General features: G+C 22.0%; 9 protein-coding genes across 9 annotated transcripts; 4 read left to right on the top strand and 5 right to left on the bottom strand. All coding sequences in view use genetic code 6, as the record gives it.

Moving 5' to 3' along the window:
- Positions 1-218: 218 nt before the first annotated feature.
- Positions 219-4,953, bottom strand: TTHERM_00024480 (PX domain protein; the record flags this gene model as incomplete). The annotated part of the gene is made up of 4 exons (XM_001008534.2): positions 219-1,184; positions 1,431-2,496; positions 3,291-3,643; positions 3,721-4,953. Coding segments are annotated over 4 exons (2,658 nt in total), but the record flags the coding sequence as incomplete, so codon positions are not given.
- Positions 4,954-6,393: 1,440 nt separating this feature from the next.
- TTHERM_000024479 (hypothetical protein) lies at positions 6,394-6,717 on the top strand (the record flags this gene model as incomplete). The annotated part of the gene is made up of 1 exon (XM_012795731.1): positions 6,394-6,717. One exon carries the CDS (start codon positions 6,394-6,396, stop codon positions 6,715-6,717), a length of 324 nt encoding a protein of 107 aa, XP_012651185.1.
- A 1,046-nt stretch (positions 6,718-7,763) lies between these two features.
- Positions 7,764-8,356, bottom strand: TTHERM_00024460 (hypothetical protein; the record flags this gene model as incomplete). The annotated part of the gene is made up of 4 exons (XM_001008532.2): positions 7,764-7,876; positions 7,939-8,099; positions 8,225-8,283; positions 8,345-8,356. 4 exons carry the CDS (start codon positions 8,354-8,356, stop codon positions 7,764-7,766), a joined length of 345 nt encoding a protein of 114 aa, XP_001008532.2.
- Positions 8,357-9,216: 860 nt separating this feature from the next.
- TTHERM_00024450 (smad nuclear interacting protein) lies at positions 9,217-10,582 on the bottom strand (the record flags this gene model as incomplete). Its single annotated transcript, XM_001008531.2, has 3 exons — positions 9,217-9,530; positions 9,594-9,685; positions 9,747-10,582. 3 exons carry the CDS (start codon positions 10,580-10,582, stop codon positions 9,217-9,219), a joined length of 1,242 nt encoding a protein of 413 aa, XP_001008531.2.
- A 549-nt stretch (positions 10,583-11,131) lies between these two features.
- Positions 11,132-11,787, top strand: TTHERM_00024440 (MaoC domain protein dehydratase; the record flags this gene model as incomplete). Its single annotated transcript, XM_001008530.2, has 4 exons — positions 11,132-11,191; positions 11,255-11,384; positions 11,434-11,579; positions 11,644-11,787. The coding sequence occupies 4 exons, from the start codon at positions 11,132-11,134 to the stop codon at positions 11,785-11,787; spliced, it is 480 nt and encodes a 159-aa protein (XP_001008530.2).
- Positions 11,788-11,977: 190 nt separating this feature from the next.
- TTHERM_000024439 (transmembrane protein, putative) lies at positions 11,978-12,689 on the bottom strand (the record flags this gene model as incomplete). Its single annotated transcript, XM_012795730.1, has 2 exons — positions 11,978-12,059; positions 12,112-12,689. Coding segments are annotated over 2 exons (579 nt in total). The 3' UTR covers positions 11,978-12,058.
- A 385-nt stretch (positions 12,690-13,074) lies between these two features.
- On the bottom strand, positions 13,075-13,524 carry TTHERM_000024438 (transmembrane protein, putative; the record flags this gene model as incomplete). The annotated part of the gene is made up of 1 exon (XM_012795729.1): positions 13,075-13,524. The coding sequence occupies one exon, from the start codon at positions 13,522-13,524 to the stop codon at positions 13,075-13,077; it is 450 nt and encodes a 149-aa protein (XP_012651183.1).
- Positions 13,525-16,358: 2,834 nt separating this feature from the next.
- On the top strand, positions 16,359-17,331 carry TTHERM_00024420 (glycosyl hydrolase family 25 protein; the record flags this gene model as incomplete). Its single annotated transcript, XM_001008528.1, has 2 exons — positions 16,359-16,909; positions 17,232-17,331. The coding sequence occupies 2 exons, from the start codon at positions 16,359-16,361 to the stop codon at positions 17,329-17,331; spliced, it is 651 nt and encodes a 216-aa protein (XP_001008528.1).
- A 2,010-nt stretch (positions 17,332-19,341) lies between these two features.
- On the top strand, positions 19,342-20,561 carry TTHERM_00024410 (glycosyl hydrolase family 25 protein; the record flags this gene model as incomplete). The annotated part of the gene is made up of 2 exons (XM_001008527.3): positions 19,342-19,892; positions 20,462-20,561. The coding sequence occupies 2 exons, from the start codon at positions 19,342-19,344 to the stop codon at positions 20,559-20,561; spliced, it is 651 nt and encodes a 216-aa protein (XP_001008527.1).
- Positions 20,562-20,862: the final 301 nt, after the last annotated feature.

Here is a 20,862-nt window from a genome sequence, read left to right as displayed (position 1 = left end):
GTGTTATATTATATATTATGAAATTATATAAATGCCAAGCTTTTAATGCCAGTTATATATATTTTAATCTCAAATATTATCGATCAATCATATTTCTATCCTTTTTTTATTTACCATGATTAATTAGGTACCAAGACTTAAATAAAACCTCATAGAGAAATCAAATTTTACTTTCTTTACCAAATATTAAATTTTTAAAAAATAAAATAATTATCTACCTACCAACACATAACTAACTATATATATGCTCAATTTTAAAAATACTTACACTTATTTTATAGCATTTTTAATATAACCCTCTGATAAAGAATTAATAATCTCAAGTATATCTAGATAGAAAAGGCTTATTTGAAATAGTAATATTAAAATATCTTAGATACAATATTTGTTTGCTATTGTATTTATTATTTTTCTTCACAAATATTTAAAAGACGTATTTTATTTCACAAGTTACCTATTTATAAGATGTATTTTTCTTCTTAAAAAAATTTAATTAGAATAGTATCTTGCCAAACTCTGGGGGGCACTTACTTTACAGCTGATAGATATTTCTTCTTCTTATCTTTCTTTTACATCTTTTCTTTTGTAATTTCAACATAGAATTGTACAATCCACTTTTAGTACTGTTTATCTTATCTAAAGATTTTTCCTTCTTTGATCTTCATATTGATTGCCATTTTTATTTAATAATTATTTTTTTACGTTTGAAGCATTTTGTCTATTTATTTTAGCACTCAGTCTTTTATTTCATCATCTAGTTTTTCTATTGCTATTTTAGGCAAACCATCGATAGATTATTCTCCATAAACATTATTTTGTACCCTTAATTTTTTCTTCAAACTCAATAAAATCATAAGTATATATTATTTATCTCTTAATGGTAAAGATTTAAGTAGTATTTTAAGGTTGAGTCATCTTAATCTTTATCTTTCTTTTCAAAATATACAATATTTGTTTGTTATTTTTCAACAAAAACAGTATTCAAGTATATATTAAATCAAAATTTCTACACATAAAAACATAAATAAATATTTTACAATTAAAAGGATTTATTATTGAGTTATGAAAATATATAAATTCATTTTTTTTAAATTAGGATCTCATCTAGACAGACAATACGCTAATCAATCAATCAATTAACTAAGTAACTAAACAAAAAGATTTGTTATATTTCTAGTTCAAGCCTATATTAGAAAATGAAATGAAATTAATTACTTTATTTAATTATTATTTGTAAATTATTAATAAGAATTTATAATGCTAATCATACAATTCAATAATATGAGACAAAAACTATAAATAAACCATGTAAACAATTATTTTAAATTTAAACGACAAAATGATATTATTGATTGTTTGATTTATTGATTTATTAATTTGCTAACTTATTTAAAATCCTGAATAAATTATAATAAATATCAAAATACAACTTTTTTGACTTAGCACTGCTAATCCGTCATGAAAGTTCCATTAATTGATTGGTCAATTACTTTCCTATCATCTTCTAGCTGCCTTATAATATTTTATTGACTGTCAATTACTACTTGCTGGATTCTTTGTAAATGCTAGTCGTGATATTCCTTTAATCGAGTTAGATACTCACTATTCTCCATCGTAAACTAAATAAAGTCACTAGATATCTTAGTTTCTCTGATTTTCAAGTATTTACGAGTTTCATAAAACAAGTTTGAATTGAAGAAGTTAATTTTCTTATTCATCTATTTGACAAGTTGAGTTTCACGAGGGAGCATATATTTAAATGCAAGTTTAGAATCAGACATCAATGCCATTTGATCAACTGGGAGATTGGGAGGAAGTTCCCATTATTTTATGTCTTTTTTGTCAAACAGCTTTTATTTCTTTTAATTAATTTTGGTAAAGGCATCTTAAAATGAAGCCATCAGCTTGTTGCGTTTATTAGACATTTCTTCAAACACCTCACAAACTTTTTTTTCATATCTCATCTTAAGGTAGATGTAATTCTTAAATAGTTTAGATTGCTTATCTAGGAAATCAGAATACTCATTTAGGAATTTGCTATTTTCTTCATACTACTTTTATAAGTATTCATTGACACCGATTTTATTGCGCTAGTTAAATTCGTTAGTAATTTTGCTTAAATCCAAAAAAACTCCAGAGAGATTCTTCAAACTTCTTTATGAATCATCAAGGTTTTTAACAACTTCTTTGGTCAACTACTTGGCTTTGTTATATAAAGTTGTAAGATTTTGAGTGTAATTTCTAAATGCTGCTCCATAAGTTTAAAAGTTGGTAGAATTTTAGCAGTTAATTTTTCCGTCAATAGAATAGAATTAGTTTAATTCAATAGGTCCATCTTTTACATTAGTGGCTACCTTTCTATATTTTGCTTCGTCTTAGATAAATAAGAAATCTTCCAAATATTAACTGTTACGAAGAAGTTCACTTTCTAATACAGCTTCCATAAACTATTCAAGAATTTTCATTCTCTTATCAAGATACTCAGGTTCGAATTTTCTATTGTTATTATTAAATAAAAATAAATTATCATTCTAAAAAAAATATTTTATCTGAATAAGTTAAAATTTTATTTAAAAATAAGTTCTAATTTTTTATTTAACTTTGATAAAATTTTGGTAATATTAAGTTTAACTTAAGGTTAAGCTAAAACTTTATTTATGTATCAATTGAAGGTGATACTTACTTTTAAATATAAAAGAAACTAACAGTTTATTTATTTTATTTTAGGAATAGTAGAATTATTTGATTAATTTTATAGTAAGCTAATGCTTTAGTTTACTCTTTAAACTTATTTTGGTTTGGGATGAAAAATGAATATTTATTTATTTATTTGTTTAAAATGCGCAATATCAGTAGAAATGATGATATTTGTGTAAAGTTAAGTTGTATTGTGTTGAAGATTTTTTTTAATAAAATTAAATATTCTTTTATACCAATTTTTAATTAAGAAGGATAGATAGATAGATATAATTATTTGAGCAGACATTTTGATCAGAAAAAAATTAATAGAAAATTTCTTTTATTACAACAGAAGATTCAAAAAAATTACATTCAAAAAAGCTCATATTTAGAGCAAAATTTGGAAAAGATATTTTTGTTGTAAAGTGGCTACTAAGGAGGATAATCCAATAAATCCTTAAATCTTATCCTAAATAATTGCATAGTAAATCTTTTGAAATCCAAAAGTAAATAAATAAATTTAGATGTCATGTCCTATTGCAAAGACTACTTTAAAGTTTAATTTTAACTACTTCAGATATTAAATAAAATTAATTTAGACCAATATTTACCTTGCCATTGTCCTTCTGGGAAGTGGAGGAATGAAATAGCCTGGGAATTAGTTTTCAAAAATGTCTCTGAGAATCTTGAAATCACTGTATCTACGATAGCATGTCCATCCTAATTCGGTAATACTGACTGTATATAGGACAAAATTATTCTTTAAGAATCCTTCTTCCAAAACTCTATAGCTTTGAATCATGACTTTGGGCTTCTTATCAGGGTAAGTCTTGAGGAATTTGCCTATTTTATTTAATTCTACTTTTTGGCACTCAACAATTTAACTTGCATTTAAGTATTCTCTATCTTGGAGCTATTTTTCAAACTATTCAATCAGCTTCATATGCTCTTCAGTTGTTATAAACTATTTTTTTAAAATTTATTTATTTTTGTCATATCAATCTCCTAAAATTAATTTTTAATTGTTGAAATTTCTATTACCTTAGAAGGCTCGTCTGAATTCCCTATTACAGAAATATCGCTAAATTATTAAGTCAAATTCATCATTTTAGGAGTTTAAAAGTCGGGCATCATACTTATATCTGGATTTATTTGTTACTTGGGTTGTACAATAGGTGTGCTAGGTCCATTTTAGTAATTAATAACTGGATATTTTTAGTTATTTTGCTAAGGCTAGTTTTGCTAAATAGGCTAGGGTTAATTTTAACCACTGTTATATCCAAATGATTTTTTACTGTTCTACTCTAATGTAGTCCTGCTGAGAGCATCATTTTTGCTTATATCTTGCTCTTGAATAACATCCGATTGACTTCTTCCTACAGGATATTGGTATTGCTATTACTAAACCTGGGCCTATTAATTCTATTGAACTTAATTTTATTAAACTTGGGGAGCATACTAAATTGGTTGCACTTATTATGGCTATTACTATTTTATATCTTGATTCTACTAATATTATTAAGGTTATTGTTGTTGTTATTAGAGATGTGATTAATGCTATTGCTATTGTTCGCTGGTATTTATTTGTTATGGAGGATGCTAATGAATTTCTTATTTAGGTGGTTCAATCTTCTTTTGAGCCTAATTAGATGGTGGTGGCTAGAAAAAGTCAATATCATCGTCATCAAAATCGAAATTATTTAAGTTTCCACCTACATTGTCTCCTCCTCCTGCTACAAGGCAATCTAAAGCATTCATCAAACTCTCATCAGGGTTGTTATATTGATTTTAAGGAGGATAATTTGTTGTCTGTTAATAGGGTTGAATTTAAGGGGTAGTATTGTAAGTAATGACCTATTTATTTTGAGATGGTGATTTTGATGGACTCTAATCTTTCTGTTCTTCAACTTAGAGTTGTTAGTTCCTTTATTCTTGAGGAGATTCATCTTTTTTAGGAGGAGAAGGAATCTAATTGTCAGCAGCATTAACAACATTATCATTATTCTAGTTATCTTCTTCAATAGGGTAAAAAGTAAGATTTTTTAATTTTAAGAATTGCTATATCCATAATTTCATTTGGTTATATCCACCTTCACCTATATCTATTTAAGATGAGTCTTATAACTCTTGAATAAAATCATAGAAGTCATCATCTAATTTTCTGCATTCTATATTCTTTTCTAATAATTATTTGATTAACTCTTGTTCTTGCTCACTTGGGTCAGTAGTCATTCTCTTTATTTTTTATTAACTTAGTTTTGATATTTTTTAATTAAAAATTTAATATTTTTTGATTTGAGAGTTCGCCCCTTATTGAATTTATCCAAAACTTATTTCTGATTCCTTTCTATTTATTTAATTATTTATTTTGTGAATATCAATCAATTAATTAGTTAATATTATTTACTTTACTTTACAGCAATACAGCAAGAAGTAATTTAATTATATGCAATATAAATATCCATACAAATTCATACAATAATACATTCATTTTCTTTAAATTAAATAATATTCAAAAAGAAAGAAAGAATCAATCAGCTACTCTTATTATGGTTTATCAAAGATTTTACATTTATTTAATATTTCCCATATTTTATTTTCTGATTGATTGCTTGTTTTTGTTAAATCATTCAAAATAATTGATACTTTTTTGTTAATAGGCCAATTTCTGTTATCATTGCTTACTTTAGATATAAATTTTGTTAAATTCTTTTGCCGCAAAATATTGGGTTATTATCTATTTGACTTGCTAGCATATCCAAATTAATTACTTCACATAAAAAAATAAATTGCAGTTTCTAAATTAATTTTTTAATTTCGTCTAATTTTCAAATAATTTAATTGATAATGAAATTCAAAAGCATTAAAAATAAATAGAATTTCAATAATAATTAAATAAAAAAATTAATTCTAACTAATTTACACTAAAATTTCTAATCTTTCTAACAATTTAAATCATTATTTTATGTATATAGTTATGCTTTAAAAATATTAATTTCCATTATTAATACATCTAAAATATATAATTACTATAAAACATTCATATTTAAGTAATTTAATAATAATACACTAGTTATTATTAAAATATTTGATCATTGTTTAAGTTTCTAAAATTAATTTACTGTTATTTATTACTTTAATTAAGTAAAATTTAATTTTATTTTATAATTATCATACAAATATAAGATATTAAAAAATATAAAAATAATAATAAATCTATTTATCTATTTACATTTTAGATAATATTATCCTATTACAAAATATTATATAAATATAACATATTATGTCATTCAAATATTTTTATATTTTTTTGTCATTTTTACTACTCTTTTTATCAACTATAATTTATTTTGAAGAAAATTAATCTTTTTGATTTAAGATACAAGCTTTTACTATCAATTATTATAATTCGTTGATTTCCTTTTAAATTTTTAAATAAATTAGTGTAAATGAGTAAAAAAGTTAAATATAATAATATTTTTAAATAATAATTAATAATATAAATCAATAGTAGATATAAAAAATAGTAATGGAAGGAATTAGAAAGAAAAATAAAAATAAAAAACATAATAAATAAACAAATAACAGGGACCCATTTAATTTTTGTTTTAAATATTTTCATTCATCCTCCCCCCCCCCTCCCCCTGAAATAAGTTAATTAATATAAAAATAGAAGTTGAAAATAAAAAAATAAATTAGTTAAGTTAACAAAAAATGAAGAAAAAAAAAAAGCAGAATAAAAAAGAAAAATATATAAATAAAATAAAAAGCTAATTAATTAATAAATTAAAAGAATTCAATTTTTTTTAAATTTGTTTTAAAACCAAACAATATTATAATTCAAAATAAATAAATTATTTTTATTTAAAATTAAGCACTAAATTTGAGATATTAGTGTAATTTGCTAAAGCAAATCCTAAACTTAATGCACTCTGGTCACCAATTTAATTAGACCTTTTTAAATATAGAAGAAAAAATATAAAATAATTAATTAATTTTTTTATTTAATTAAAAGGCAAAAATAAAGAAACAATATGAAATAATAAGAAATTAATAATAAAGTATATATTTTAAATAAAATAATTAATTAATTAAGTAGATTAACAAAGAAAGATGAAAAAAAACACAAAAAAATAAAATAAATCAAATAAAAAGCTATTAAATAACTAAATAAATTAAAAGAGTTACCTATTTTATTATGAATTTATTTTTATTACAATCCTAAACAAATAAACTGTTTTTATTTAAGAATAAGTGCCAAATTTGAGAGATTAGTGCTCATTATGAAAGCAGAACCTAAGACTTGTTACACCTATTTAATTGTTACTTTTTAAATATTGAAGAAAAAAAATATAATTAATAAGATTGTATTAGTTAGTTAGTGTACATTAATTATTAAATCTTAATATTTCAATTTAAAACATATACTTAATAATATAGTAGGAATCAGATAGTAAATATGTAAGTTTATGATAGAATATTAAAAATTAAGAAATGAATCAATATCAAAAATTTTTTATTGTTTCCAAAGATTATTTTTTAAAACACTCCAGACATTCTCAATTAATTGGTGAGATTTCTGTCTGGAGATTTTGTTGGCTAAGTAAGTAGACCAATCAATCTATATTTTCTTTACTAAAAAATTTATTAATTTTAGTGGCAGTGTAGGCACAATTATCCTGTTATAAAAAATAAAAAAAGATGGAAGAAAAGAATAATATAGTTTAATAAGCCTTTAATGTATTATTTATAAATACTGATTAATAAAGATGAAAATAATTTAAAAAATAGAAATAAAACAAATAGTATGCATGTATATATATATATATATATATATATATATATATATATATAAAACTTTATATTAATAATTATCTCATATTATAAAAATTATAAATCATCATTAAATAAATATATTACAATTTTATGTTTACAAAAGTTATCATTTATTATTTATTTTTACTTGCTTGCTTGCTTTCTTGCTTATTTTTTAAAAAGTTAACTGAATCTTTTTAAATTCCTAATAAATTTATCAATCGATGTAAAAATCAGTCAATTAATTAATCTATTTATTTAATATTCAATCACTTCTTCTTAGTTACTGCAGCTGTATTTGGTCTGATTCTAAAATTGCTTCCACTTTTATCAGGAACTCCTCCTTTTTTATCTTTCTATATACCTAATCCTTCCATGTCCTCTAAAATATAAATGATATATATTTATAAAGCTTATTTTATAATTAGTAAATAAAAAATAAACCTTTTAGTATAACCCAAACATGTGAATCATCTTGCAAATGATCAGAAATAATTCCATCCATTGGTAACAAATCTCCGCTTTCAAACCTAACACCTTTAGGAGTTCCACTTAAATTACCATAAAAATGTTCATATCTAAATACTGCCACATCTCCTAGCCATCTATGTTGAATAAAATAGAGTTTAGCATATTATAAATAATTTTTTATAGATTGATTTTTCATCATTTAATCTTAATTATTGACTAAATAGCAAGCTAATTAAGTATTATTATAAAAATTAAATACCTTATTTTTTATGCGCCTTCTCCGCAATTAATAGTAAACATTCTATCTTTTATGTGAACCTATTAAGCATAAATTGAGGTATAAAAATCTATTTCTATAAGTTAATACAATTTAACTTACTTGTAGTTTCATGTTTAAAAGCTAATAAATTGAAAATCTTAAGATATGGAATTGAATAAGTTGAATTGATTTTTAATAAATAAATTTTTTTTTAAGAAATATAAAAAAAGCAAGTAATCAATAAACTAATTAAATCATTTAGATATTAAAATAAGATAATTAATTAATTAATTTAGAAATGATAAGACTTTATTATTAATTTCTACAAGAAAAGTTACCTAATTTATTGATTGAAAACTTAGCGATATAAAAATGCATTATAAATTAAAAATGATTTTATTTACTCAAATAATCATTTAATAATTAAAATATGTCTTTCTGTCTGCCTGTTAATTATAATCATAATTTAATTTTATTTATATCCTCTTTGTATAAATACATAATAATATTAGCTAAGTCATTTATTTATATGAATATTATAACAATAAAACATAAATAGATAGATCTATCATTTATTGATATAATTATAAAATTTAAATAATAAATTATCTTTTTTTTTCTGTTTTAATAAATAATTTGAATATTTTTAAATGTCAAACAATTTTAGTTAATTAGATATAATTTTAAAACTATTATAACTATTTGAACAAATAGGATTTTACTGTATTATTAATTGAGTATATTTATGGTAATCAAGTGAAAGTTATTGTTTGTTTAAGTGGATCTACAAATATTACAATAAATCAAACAAAAAAATGATTGATCTTTTTATAAATTAACTATTTTATATTATAATTTAGATTGAATACATTATAAACAAAGAAATGAATGTGTGAGCGAATTAATAATAGCATCTTTGAAAATTTATATTTTAAAAATATTTTAATGAATGGTTTAGCTAGTGTTATAATTAGTTAAATTTGTTTGTTTGTTCAGTTTTCTTTCATTAAAACATATTCCCTTTAAGAAAATCCAAATTTTAAGACATCTTTAGGAAGTAATTAAATATATTTAGCAGGCTCTATTTTTTCATTATTTAGCAAAGTTCCATTTGTGCTTTCTAAATCCATAATATAAGGTCTTATAATTGATGTGTATTATCCGATTCCATAATCCATTTATTTGATATCTCTAAATTGGATTACAGCATGCTGACTGCTGACTGATGGGTTTTCGCACAGAATAAAGCAAACTCTTGGGTCTTTTCCTACCAAAAAGGCACTGTCTCCTTTGAGTCTAATTACATCTATTTATTTAAGCAAGCAATAAAGTTAATTTTGTTTTGAATTTTTTAAATTGAATAATTTACCAAACTTTTCATCTCCCTTGAATGGATAAAGACTCCAGTTTTCTTTGGGCTTTTCTGCATCAAGTGGCTTGGTGAATTTGAGAGTAACACCACTTTATTATATTAAATGACAATTTTAATTTTTATATTTAATATCTAATTTGAATATTTTACTTCACATTATTTTAATATTTAGCTAAAATTCCTGAAGGAGTCCAACAAGGTTTCTCTAACACTGTGTTTTCTTCAGGTTTTTATTCTTCGTCTTCCTATTTGTTTGATTTTTTATCATTTTTCTTGCCATACATGTCATCAGCATTTTATCTAATATCTAATTTTTTCTCTTCATATGAATCGTTGTCTCTTCTGCTGTATTTTTTTTCATTTCTACTACTTTTATATCTATTTTCACTATCCCTAGACCTACTTCTCTTGCGTTCATCTCTATAACTTTTATAGCTCTTTTAATTATTCCTATCAGGAGAGTTCCTTCTGTCTCTGTTATATCTATCTTCTTTATTTTTATATAATCTATCTTCATGGAATTCTCTATCATTTTTATGTCTGTTATAATTATAATCATCGTCTCTCCTTTTTCTATCTCTATAGCTGTCTTTATTGTCTCTATATTTTCTATCATCATCTTCCCTTCTACTTCTGTAATTTGGAGATCTACTTCTACTATTTCTTGAACGACTATCTTTTTTTTCTTTATATTCCCTTTTGTCTGCATAATTTGAAGATTTATCACTTTTTTTTTCATCTTTCTGTTTGCTTGAAGACCTTGAGCGATTTTTTTTATTTTTATCATCTTGTTATTGTTCTTATTTTGCATACTAATTATTTTGACTAACTTATTCCAACTAGCTAGAATCCTTCTATATTTCCTATACTTTCTAGGCTGTAATTTACTCTTAAGGCTAAGTCTCTTGCTCGACTGGCCTTTAAGGCTATCTAGCTGCTGGTCTTCTTTCTACTTCAAGAGAAGAACTAGAACTTCTAGAAGACATGTATTAAAATAAATAATAATTTATTTATATTAATTGATTAACAAAATAAATATTGGTAAATATAAATATCAAATTTAATAAGACTCAAATCTGAAATTTAATGTGCTTAATTAAGGCTTGTTTTTTTTGCGTCTATCTATTTGTAAAATTCTTAGATTGATTAACATTCATTACATCAGCTATATCTTGATAAATAAAATCTATGATTATTTTATTAAAAATAGATTAAAAATATTTTGAATAAATTTTATTTAATTTTAATATTTTAAGCTTATTTGAAACTTGACATTGATTTAATTTTTATCTAATACCTAACTGATTATAAACAAAAAGATTCAATCAAATGTAAATAACTTATGGAGATTACATCTTAATAAGAATTTTGATGAGTTGAAGATCAGTAAATTGCATAATATCACAATAATTTGATATTAAATAATTCCAAATTAATATAAAATAATTCATATACATACATTTACAAAGAAAGATTTATCATATAATTTAATTAAAAAAGTTAATATATTTGTTAGTATTCTATTTGCTTAAAAAATGAACAGATTCAATTCCCTTTTCACAAAAAATATCTACTATGGCTCCTAGCTATTACCAGTAAAGACTAAAAAGAATAAAATATCCTTTTAAGTTATTGAAAAATATGTTTTAATTTAATAGGGAAAGAAGCACACCAAAATTGTAGTTGGAGATTACTTTTTGCTCAAAAGAAAGTACACCGAGCAACAAGTTAAAACTTATGCTGAAATATCAGGCGATAACAATCCAATTCATACTGATGAAGAAGCAGGTAAATTTGCTTAAACTGAAAATTCTAAACAAATTTATTCTAAATTTAGGTAAAAAAAGTATCTTCAAACAAAGAGTAGCTCACGGTATGCTCACAGGAGGTATCTTTGGATAAATGCTCGGTTCAACACTTCACGATGCAATTTACCTTAACCAAACATTAAAGTTTACAGCTCCTGTTTTTCTAAACGAAGAAGTAACTATAAATTTTTACAATGAAATATTAAAATATGCGAATAAAATAAACAAATAACTTCTAGGTTGAAGGAAGAATGGAAGTAATTGACGTTAATTACAAGAAAAAGTTCATTAAATTGAAAACAAGTCTTCATAAAATCCATGAAAACGATAAAATCGCAGTAGAGGGAGAAGCTATGGTACTTTATAAGTATCTTGAAGAGTGATCAAAAATAATTTTAATTAATTTTAAACTAAAATAAACATTCTTTTCAAGTAAAAAGTTGATTTAACTTTAATTATATATATGTTTTTGAGTCTTCATCTAATAATTCTAGTTGAAAAATTAATAAATCTATTAATTAATTACCAAATAAATTATTAAATAAATAAGTGAATGAATATCTTTCTAAAATTTCAAGCATTTGATATATATTGTATTATACATACATATTTACACTTAATATTATCTTTATTTATCTATGATATGTAGGTAGATCTTAATGACGTTTGTAATAAAAAAATAGATATTTATACTTATTTATTTTTACCAATAAAATTTATAAAAATTATTTCGATCTCTTTTTACATAAAGATTTTATTGTTTAGAAGATTATTTAAGTTTATTAAATAAATAGATGAATAATTTTGATTTTTAAAATAAATATAAATAAATACTTATTTGATAAAAAAAATAATAAATATAAAATTATTATTTAATTAATTTTGAATATGCTATTATGGTAAGTTTCCTCAACCTGTTTTCAACAATTTATTTAGATCTCATAGCTTAGATATCTTCGAGTTAAATTCCTCTCTTAGTTCTATATATGAAATAAGCATTTTTATAAAAAGATTTAATCTTAACTATTAGAATATTTATGAATAAATATAATTAGCTAATAAATTATTTCTAAAATGTCTAGTAATAATTTTTAAGGCTTTAAGATTTTCTGAATGAGCATATCTAATTATTGATTTTGATAAGTAAACTTATTAAAGCTTATTAATTTTGAAAGTATGTAATATTCTATTAACAAATGATAAAAAACAATTTATAATTATTATAACCTAATAATTGAATTATGAGAAAACTGAAAACTAATTTAGATTGTTAATTTTAAATCATTTGTTATTCAAATTGAATAAAATTATTTTTGTAAATTAAATTTTATTAAATATAAAGTATTGATTGATTGATGATAAATATTTAATTGTATTTATTAATATTTGTTTATTAATTTAATAAAATTTTTTTTTGAATGATCAATTTGCATAATTTATCTAATCTTGTTAGCTAAATATGAGTGTTTCAATTAAATAGTTATGAATGTTTTAATTCTGCTTTGAAATAATTAATTAAGAAAATATCCTTTTCATATTTATGTTAGGGAAAATCAATAATTAATTAATTAAAAAAGTGAAATATGTATGAAAAAAATGTTTGCTCTAATTAAGAAAAATTTGAATTTTTAAGTATTGATACAAGGGGAAAAAATATAATAATTAATTAATCAAAAAGATTCTTAATTTTAAGAAATACAAATAAATTGATAAAAATAGAAGGAATTTGTGTGCGTTAGTAAAAAAGACTTAAAATGGACAGTTTGGATCTTTAACAATGGCGGTAAAGGATTATTTTCTCTGAAACTTAAGGTTCTTTGCACTCCCGGCAAAAAAAATATTAAATGCCAATAATATTCTCTCCTAGGGATCAAGCCGTTAAGTTTTTATCGAATGGAAATCCAACCTTAAGTATACAGAGCAAATAATCCCACCCTCATACAGTTACTACAAAAGATTGCAAAAAGTTTCGCCTAAAAATAATAGAACTTAAAGACTATCTTTTATTATAAGAACGAAAAATAATAAAATGTATAATCCTAAGTTCTGAGGTAGGCCTTTTCGCAATTCTCGCTCGTGACAGAAGAATAGTGATTGCTTTTGGAAACAAATTCACTCATTAAATCTTCTTCATAGCAGGTAGTTATCTAGAAGAGGAGTCATTGGGGTCTTTTCTCCATTTAGCTAAACACGTCTCACTTACAACACACGCAAATCGCTATTTTTTGGCGTTTTCACTATTTATTAAAAAAAAAAGATAAAAAGATAAAAAGAAAGAGAGAAATATAGTTTTAAATTCAAATTTGAATAAAATCATATGAAATAAAATAAAACAAAAATCAACTCATAAAAAAAATAAAAAATCAGATAAAATAAAGATGATAAAAAAAATAAATAAATAAACAAACAAACTAAGAAAAACCCAAACAAGCAAACAAAAGCACAAAGCAATAAAACTAATAAATAAAATTAAGCAAAACACACAAAAAACAAATAAACAAGCAAGCAAAAAAACAAACAAACAAACAAATAATTAAACTATATTCTCTCAATTACTCAATTATTAAATACAATTAAAATTAATTAAAAAAGAAACAAAAGAAAAAAGAAAAGTGAAAAAAATATATCCAAATTCAAACAACATAAAAAAAATATTTGTTTCTATCTAAATGGGGGCAGTACGCTTTTTTTTTTATTGAATATATTTTTAATTAATTTTTTTCATTTTTCAATAGAAATTGTGAATTTTATGTAATTTAGTTAATAAAAGTAAAAATGCAAGTAAAAAACTTTATTTTTTAATTCAAATAAAAAAATAATAAGAAAATAAGTAAAAAATTAAATTTGTTTAAGAAATTAATTGAATTTAATGTTTTCAGTGATTGAATGTTAAAATATCGAAAAATAAATAATGAAGAATTATTTATTTATTCATCATTTGGCTATCTGATTTAAGTATGAAACAAACTGCTTAAATCAAATCCAGCATATAAGAAATAATAAAAATTATTATTATTAAATTTATTATAAATAATAATAAGAATATTAAATTGTTTGTCATTTGATTGATTTAAAAAATTATTTCATTAAAAATTAATTATAACTTTAAATTTTAAAAAAATGATTTTTCAGTAAAAATAAACAAAAATTAAAATAATTCAACCAAATTATCATAAATAAATAAGATTATTTTAATTTATTTATTGTATTTATTTATGGTTTTTATTTATTTAGATATGCTTTAAACTTTATGATAATTATTTCAGAATTAATTACATCATTTCTTTTCTTTTTGTAAAAAAAAATCAAATCTTCTAAATCAAATTTATATATAAGTTGCAAACCATATTTTTATTCATATCAAAAAAAAAATCTTTAAAAGATAAAAGAAGATATAAAATCATGGCTGGCTATTAATAAATTTTTAAAAATTATTACAAAAAAATAAAGTAAAAAATAATAAATAAGCATAATTTTTTTCTCTATTTAAAATTTATAAATGCTATTAATAATATTCTATCTGTAGTATATTTATGGATAAATACGCTTTTATTAATTATTTGAGTAATCTTCTAATTGTTTACCATCAATTAATTAGCAATAAAACAAAATCTAACTCAGATTCAAATACATTTTTATTAAAGAATTTTCTTATATTATTTAACTAATTAAATTAAAATGGAAATAAAATACATAAATAAATATTTTTAGTCTAGACTTTTAAAATAAAAGTTAATTTCTTAGAAACAATTATGAATTTCTTTAAAATTTGACAGTATTTAAACTTTATAGCTTACTTAAAAATTTAATTTGTCTTAATAAAGCTTTTTGATTCAAGTTAGATATAATGAATGCTTAATTAAATCTATTTTGAAAAATAATATTTATACAGAAAAAAATGAGAAATGATTAGTTAGAACTTTAAATTTTAAAAGGATTAAAATGTTATTTTTAATTGAAATATTTTTAATTGAATATTTTTCTGTGCTTATGGTTAAGTAACAGGAATCTTTTCTGAATTAAATAAAAGCTTTTGTTATTATTTTCTCAAAGGGATTCCCATAAATAAATTAGGTTAATTATTTAATTAAATTGAATCTAATAAAAGAAATAAAAATTCAAATTTAGTTCGAGGGTTTTTTTGTATATGTTTTAAATTATTTAGTATGTATTAACAAAAACAGTAAATCTATTTATGTTTATTTTGTTGTATGTAAAAAATTAAAAATAAATCTTATCCTTTTAAAGAATTTCAAAGATCTTTTTCAAGCTCATTTTTTGATAAATAAAAGCAATGTTAAACACAAAATATGAAACATTCTTTTGAATACTATTTATTAATCTGTAGATTAGTTAACATTATAAATAAATTGCCAACTTTTTGATTAGATTTAATGTGTTGTTATTTACACTTTCATAAAAAAATAGCAAAACTAAAAATACAATTTTTGCCACAATAAAAAAATGCATTTGGAAAATGTAGAGAATATTATAATTAGAGATTTCAAAAAATTGTGTTAAATTACTTAATAGTAACAATAATCCCTTTTTTGTGTTTTCGCACTCAAAAAATAATATCTTTAAAAATCTTTACTTTATTCTTAAAACTTAGTTGTTTATTAAAATTGATTTTTTGGTTTTAAACATATTCATAGAATAAAAATTAATCCTATCCTCCTCCGTATTATCAATTAATTGTAAGTTAAAGATTGATAAATACAAAAGAATTAATTATTTTTTAGTGCCTTTACTCAAAGAATTTATTATTACCACAAACGACTAATAACCTTGTTAATAAAAAATATAGTTTTTATATTTGAAAGTTTACTCTGTCAGATTAATTATATTAAGAAATATGAATGTATGAATGTTCTATAAATACCTAAAGATGTTAATTATTTTTTATTTATTTATTAAACTAAACATTTAAATCAAAATTATTTACTCTGCATAAATGATTAAGAATATTGCTATTGCCTTGCTGGTCTTGATTTCATTGTAAAGTGCATAAGCTGTTATTGGAGTTGACATTTCTCAGTCTTTTAGCAATTTCTAGTGCTTGAAAAACCAGGGAATTAAATTTGTTATCGCAAGAGCTTACATGAGTTATGGGGCAGTTGACACTAAAAACGTTTAAACTTTATAAAATGCTAAATCTGTCGGCCTCATTACTGATATTTATCACTTCCCTTGTGTAGGTAAAGTAAGTCCTCAAGCATAAGCCTAAGCAACCATTAATTCGTTTGGTTCTTTGTATGGTACTGTCTGGATAGATGTTGAGTCTAATCCTTCTTCTGGCTGTGGCTGGACTTCCAACATTCACACTAACTGTTAATTCTTGGTAGATTTAGTCCATGCTTATCAATCTCACGGTAAATTAGTTGGTATTTATAGTTCTCAATATTAATGGACAAGTATTTTTGGAGCTGCTGGTAACTGTCCCTACTTCACTAGTCTTCCTATATGGTATGCACACTATGATGGAGCTGCTAACTTCAACGACTGGTAATTTGATAAATTTAAAACTATTGATAGAAATCTAAATTTTTGCTTTAAAAATAAGCTATTTTGATAAAAATTTACTTAAAAACAATTAAACAATATTTCAACTTTAATATTTAATTCAAAGCTAAATCATCTCATAAAAAATTATTTTGATATGGGTTGAATAAATTTAAAATATTTTGCTAAATATTTAAAGCAAATAAAATTCAATAAATAAATACTATTTAAGGTTAACAAATTAATTTATTTGAATAAATCTTATAATTGTATTTTAAAAAAACAACATCTTTTAAATTTTTTTTAAAAACTAAAAAATACAAAGGCCTACACATACATTCGGTGGATGGACAAAACCTTCTATTAAGCAGTACTAAGGAACTACAACTCTCTGTGGTCTCGGAGTGGATATGGATTACTATTGATACAATTTATATAAAACTATTAAAAATAAAACATTTATTAATAAGTATAAATAAATTTATATTAAAAGTTGAAAATCAAACTAGTAACAAATATATTAATAAAAAAATAAATTTACAAAATAAATTCTATTTCTATTAAATAAAACATTTTCAAAAAAAAATATATTCAATTTATTTATTTAAGATGATTTTGTTTTAGCCTATCTAAATATTATTAAAAATATTAAGATCAAAAAATGAAAATGTTATGATTTGTAAGTAATTCATTAACTTTAATTAAAAGTTTTACAGAATAGCTAAAAAATAATAATTTAAATATCTGTTAATTTACCTTAGTTTTATAAATTATGTTGTAAAATATATTTAAATATTCTATAAAATATTAACTTTTTCTCCATTACTAAACAAATATTTTTGAAATTTCGTTTAATTATTTAATTGAAAAAAATAGTATTTTAAATACTTTTAATTTTGGGAGATTTTAAATTTAAGTGGCAACATTTAATATTTTTTATTCATTATTTTAATAGCCATTTATTTACTCGTTTAATGCATTTTTTATATTTTTAATGTTTTAGGGTTTACACATTTAAAAAATTAAATTTTAATGAATCGATTGGAATATGTTAGAAATCTTAATTAAATTCAAAAGAAATACAATTAAGATCTTAATGTTTTTATTCATTTGATCTCATTATCAATAAATAAATTTCTTGAACGTGTTCACATCTGTATGCCTTAATTTAGTTAATCGTTATTATTCTTTTTTAATTTAAGATATTACTTTCCAAATATACTCATATTTTGTTATATTTGTTTGTGTTAAAGGAGGTATAAATTACGCACTAAAACAATTAATTATACTTTTCTTATTGATTCAGATTACTATAAAATTCTTAACTTTAAATATCTTTAGTATAAAAAAATTAATATTTTTGGATTTTTCTTGCTTTATTTATTCCTTCTTTTAGTTTTTTATAACTAATAATTCATCTTCTTATTGCTGGTATTTATTTACTCGTCTTAGAATTTCATTAAAATACAAAGAGAAAGTATACTTTTAAATAAATTCTGTTGTAATTCAAATAATCTAATTGGTTTGAAATGATTTTATAATTTCTTCTTTTTATATGAACTTAAATTCTAAGTAAGCTAATTTAATATTTTTTACTCAAAACATAATTTTAATAATTTGAATTAAAAACAATTTATCCAATTAATAAATAATATTTCTAAATTCCATTTATCTGATTTTAGAAATAAAAGTGGTTAAAATTTAAAATCAACTATTTAATGATCTGGTTAATTGAATACGTCAATTTTATTTAGCAAAAATAAATACTTTTTATTACTAAATTACTCAAAAAAATTAATAGCCATTTAATTTTTGTTTATAATATTGTTAGAATTTGATTATGCCACTTTACACTTTTATATTTAATATGAAACCTTAATTACATTCAATTTATTTTTTTCTTCCAATTTTTTACCAATAAAAAGAATTTGCTTTGCTTCTAAATATTAGAAACAATATCAACAAAGATTTTTTTAAATTATTTGAACACAGGCTGATTTATCAATCAATCATTTTTCTTTCAATGCATAGTTTTTAAATTTGGAACTATTTCAAATTATTTTTATATTTTGTCACTGTTTTTAAAAATTTTGATTGCGATCAAGAGATTGATTAGAAGAGTAATCTAGTGATAAAAAATAATAATTTAATATTTGATGAGTATCGATCAATAAGTAACTTAAAAATGAATTGATTAATCCTAAAAATAATTAATTAATAATTGATTATTATATTAACTAGAAAGGAATGATCAATTCTTATTAACCTTATTTATCCTGATTTTTATTTCAATATCTAATTAAGTTTACTTAATATCAAATTTAATTACACGCTTTTAATGATTACCCTTTAAAAAAATATTGATATTTGGATTATTGATTATATTTATTAAAAATAAATTAAATACAAAAGCCGAATATTAAAAAAAAAAGCAAATGATTAAAATAACACTCGTTGTCTTACTTGCCTTAATCTCCTTCCAAGGCGCTCAAGCTGTTATTGGTGTTGATATCTCTCAACCCTTCAGCAACTTTTAATGCTTAAAGAATTAAGGAATTTAATTCGTTATTGCTAGAGGTTACATGAGTTACGGTGCTGTTGATACTAACAATATTTCTACTCTCTAAAGTGCCAAGTCTGTTGGTCTCATTACTGATATTTACCACTTCCCTTGTGTCGGTAAAGTTAGCGCTGCTGCCTAAGCTCAAGCTACTATTAATGCTTATGGATCTTTATACGGAACTGTCTGGATTGATGTTGAAACTAACCCTTCTTCTGGCTGTGGTTGGACTTCCAACATTAACACCAACTGCTAATTCTTGAAGGATATAGTCTCTGCTTATCAATCTCATGGTAAGTTAGTTGGTATTTATAGTTCTCAATACTAATGGACCACCATCTTCGGAGCTGCTGGTAACTGCCCTTACTTCACTAATCTCCCTATCTGGTACGCTCACTATGATGGTTCTGCTAGCTTCAGCGACTGGTAAATAAACAAATAAATTAATTTATTGTCGAATCTTATTCAAATTTATAATGCTTTAAATTAAATAAAACCAAATTAAAATGCCAAAGACTCATTGATTGATTTTTTTATATTGGGAATTTTTTTTGTTTAAGATTATTTTTTAACCAGCCAATTCAATTGAATAAAAATAATAGTTGTGATAATCTATTTACAAAATAATCAAGTAAGTTAAGACTAGTCTATATCTTAAAAAGGAGACTGATATCAAATCTTAACTTCTAAAAATTGTTTTTAATCAAAACTATTACTTAAATCTAATTTTACTTTTATTTCCATAAAATCCCCTTTTTAACCCAAAAAGTTATAGATCTTACTTATTAAAAGTTACAAATACAAATTTACTTATTTACTTGCTAGTAAATTAATTAAGTTTTTATATGATTTATCTACCATAGATATTTCTATTACTTAATCAATTGTTGAGCATTAATAAATTGATTTAATAAATTTAATTCAAAACATTAAAGTTTATATTTTTGTTAGGCAATAGAAATATTTGATTAAATTTATTTTATTAAAAATTATAGGAGTAAATATTCATTCGGTGGTTGGTCTAAGCCTGCTATTAAGTAATACATTGGTGATACTACTATGTGTGGTCTTGGTGTCGATATGGATTATTATTGAACAAAATAACTCTAAAAAAATAAATAATAAAAATATCATTTTATTAATAAAAAATTTATAAACCTAAATAACAAAATAACTTAGTAAATAAATAAATAAGTATATAGTATTATAAAATAAATATTTTTTTAAAAATTTTTAATTTTCACTTCATTTTTTTATGGATAGCTAGCTTTAAATAGCTCAATATATTCATGTTATAAAATTATAAAAATTATAAAAGAAGGCCTGTATTCCATTTAAAAAATAACTTTAATACTATAAATTTTAATATATTTATTTATGTTTTGATTGAGTAAAT

This window comes from Tetrahymena thermophila (assembly GCF_000189635.1).
Source record: "Tetrahymena thermophila SB210 genomic scaffold scf_8254803, whole genome shotgun sequence".
NCBI classification, from domain to species: Eukaryota; Ciliophora; class Oligohymenophorea; order Hymenostomatida; family Tetrahymenidae; genus Tetrahymena; species Tetrahymena thermophila.
This window is presented reverse-complemented; position numbering and strand designations above follow the sequence as displayed.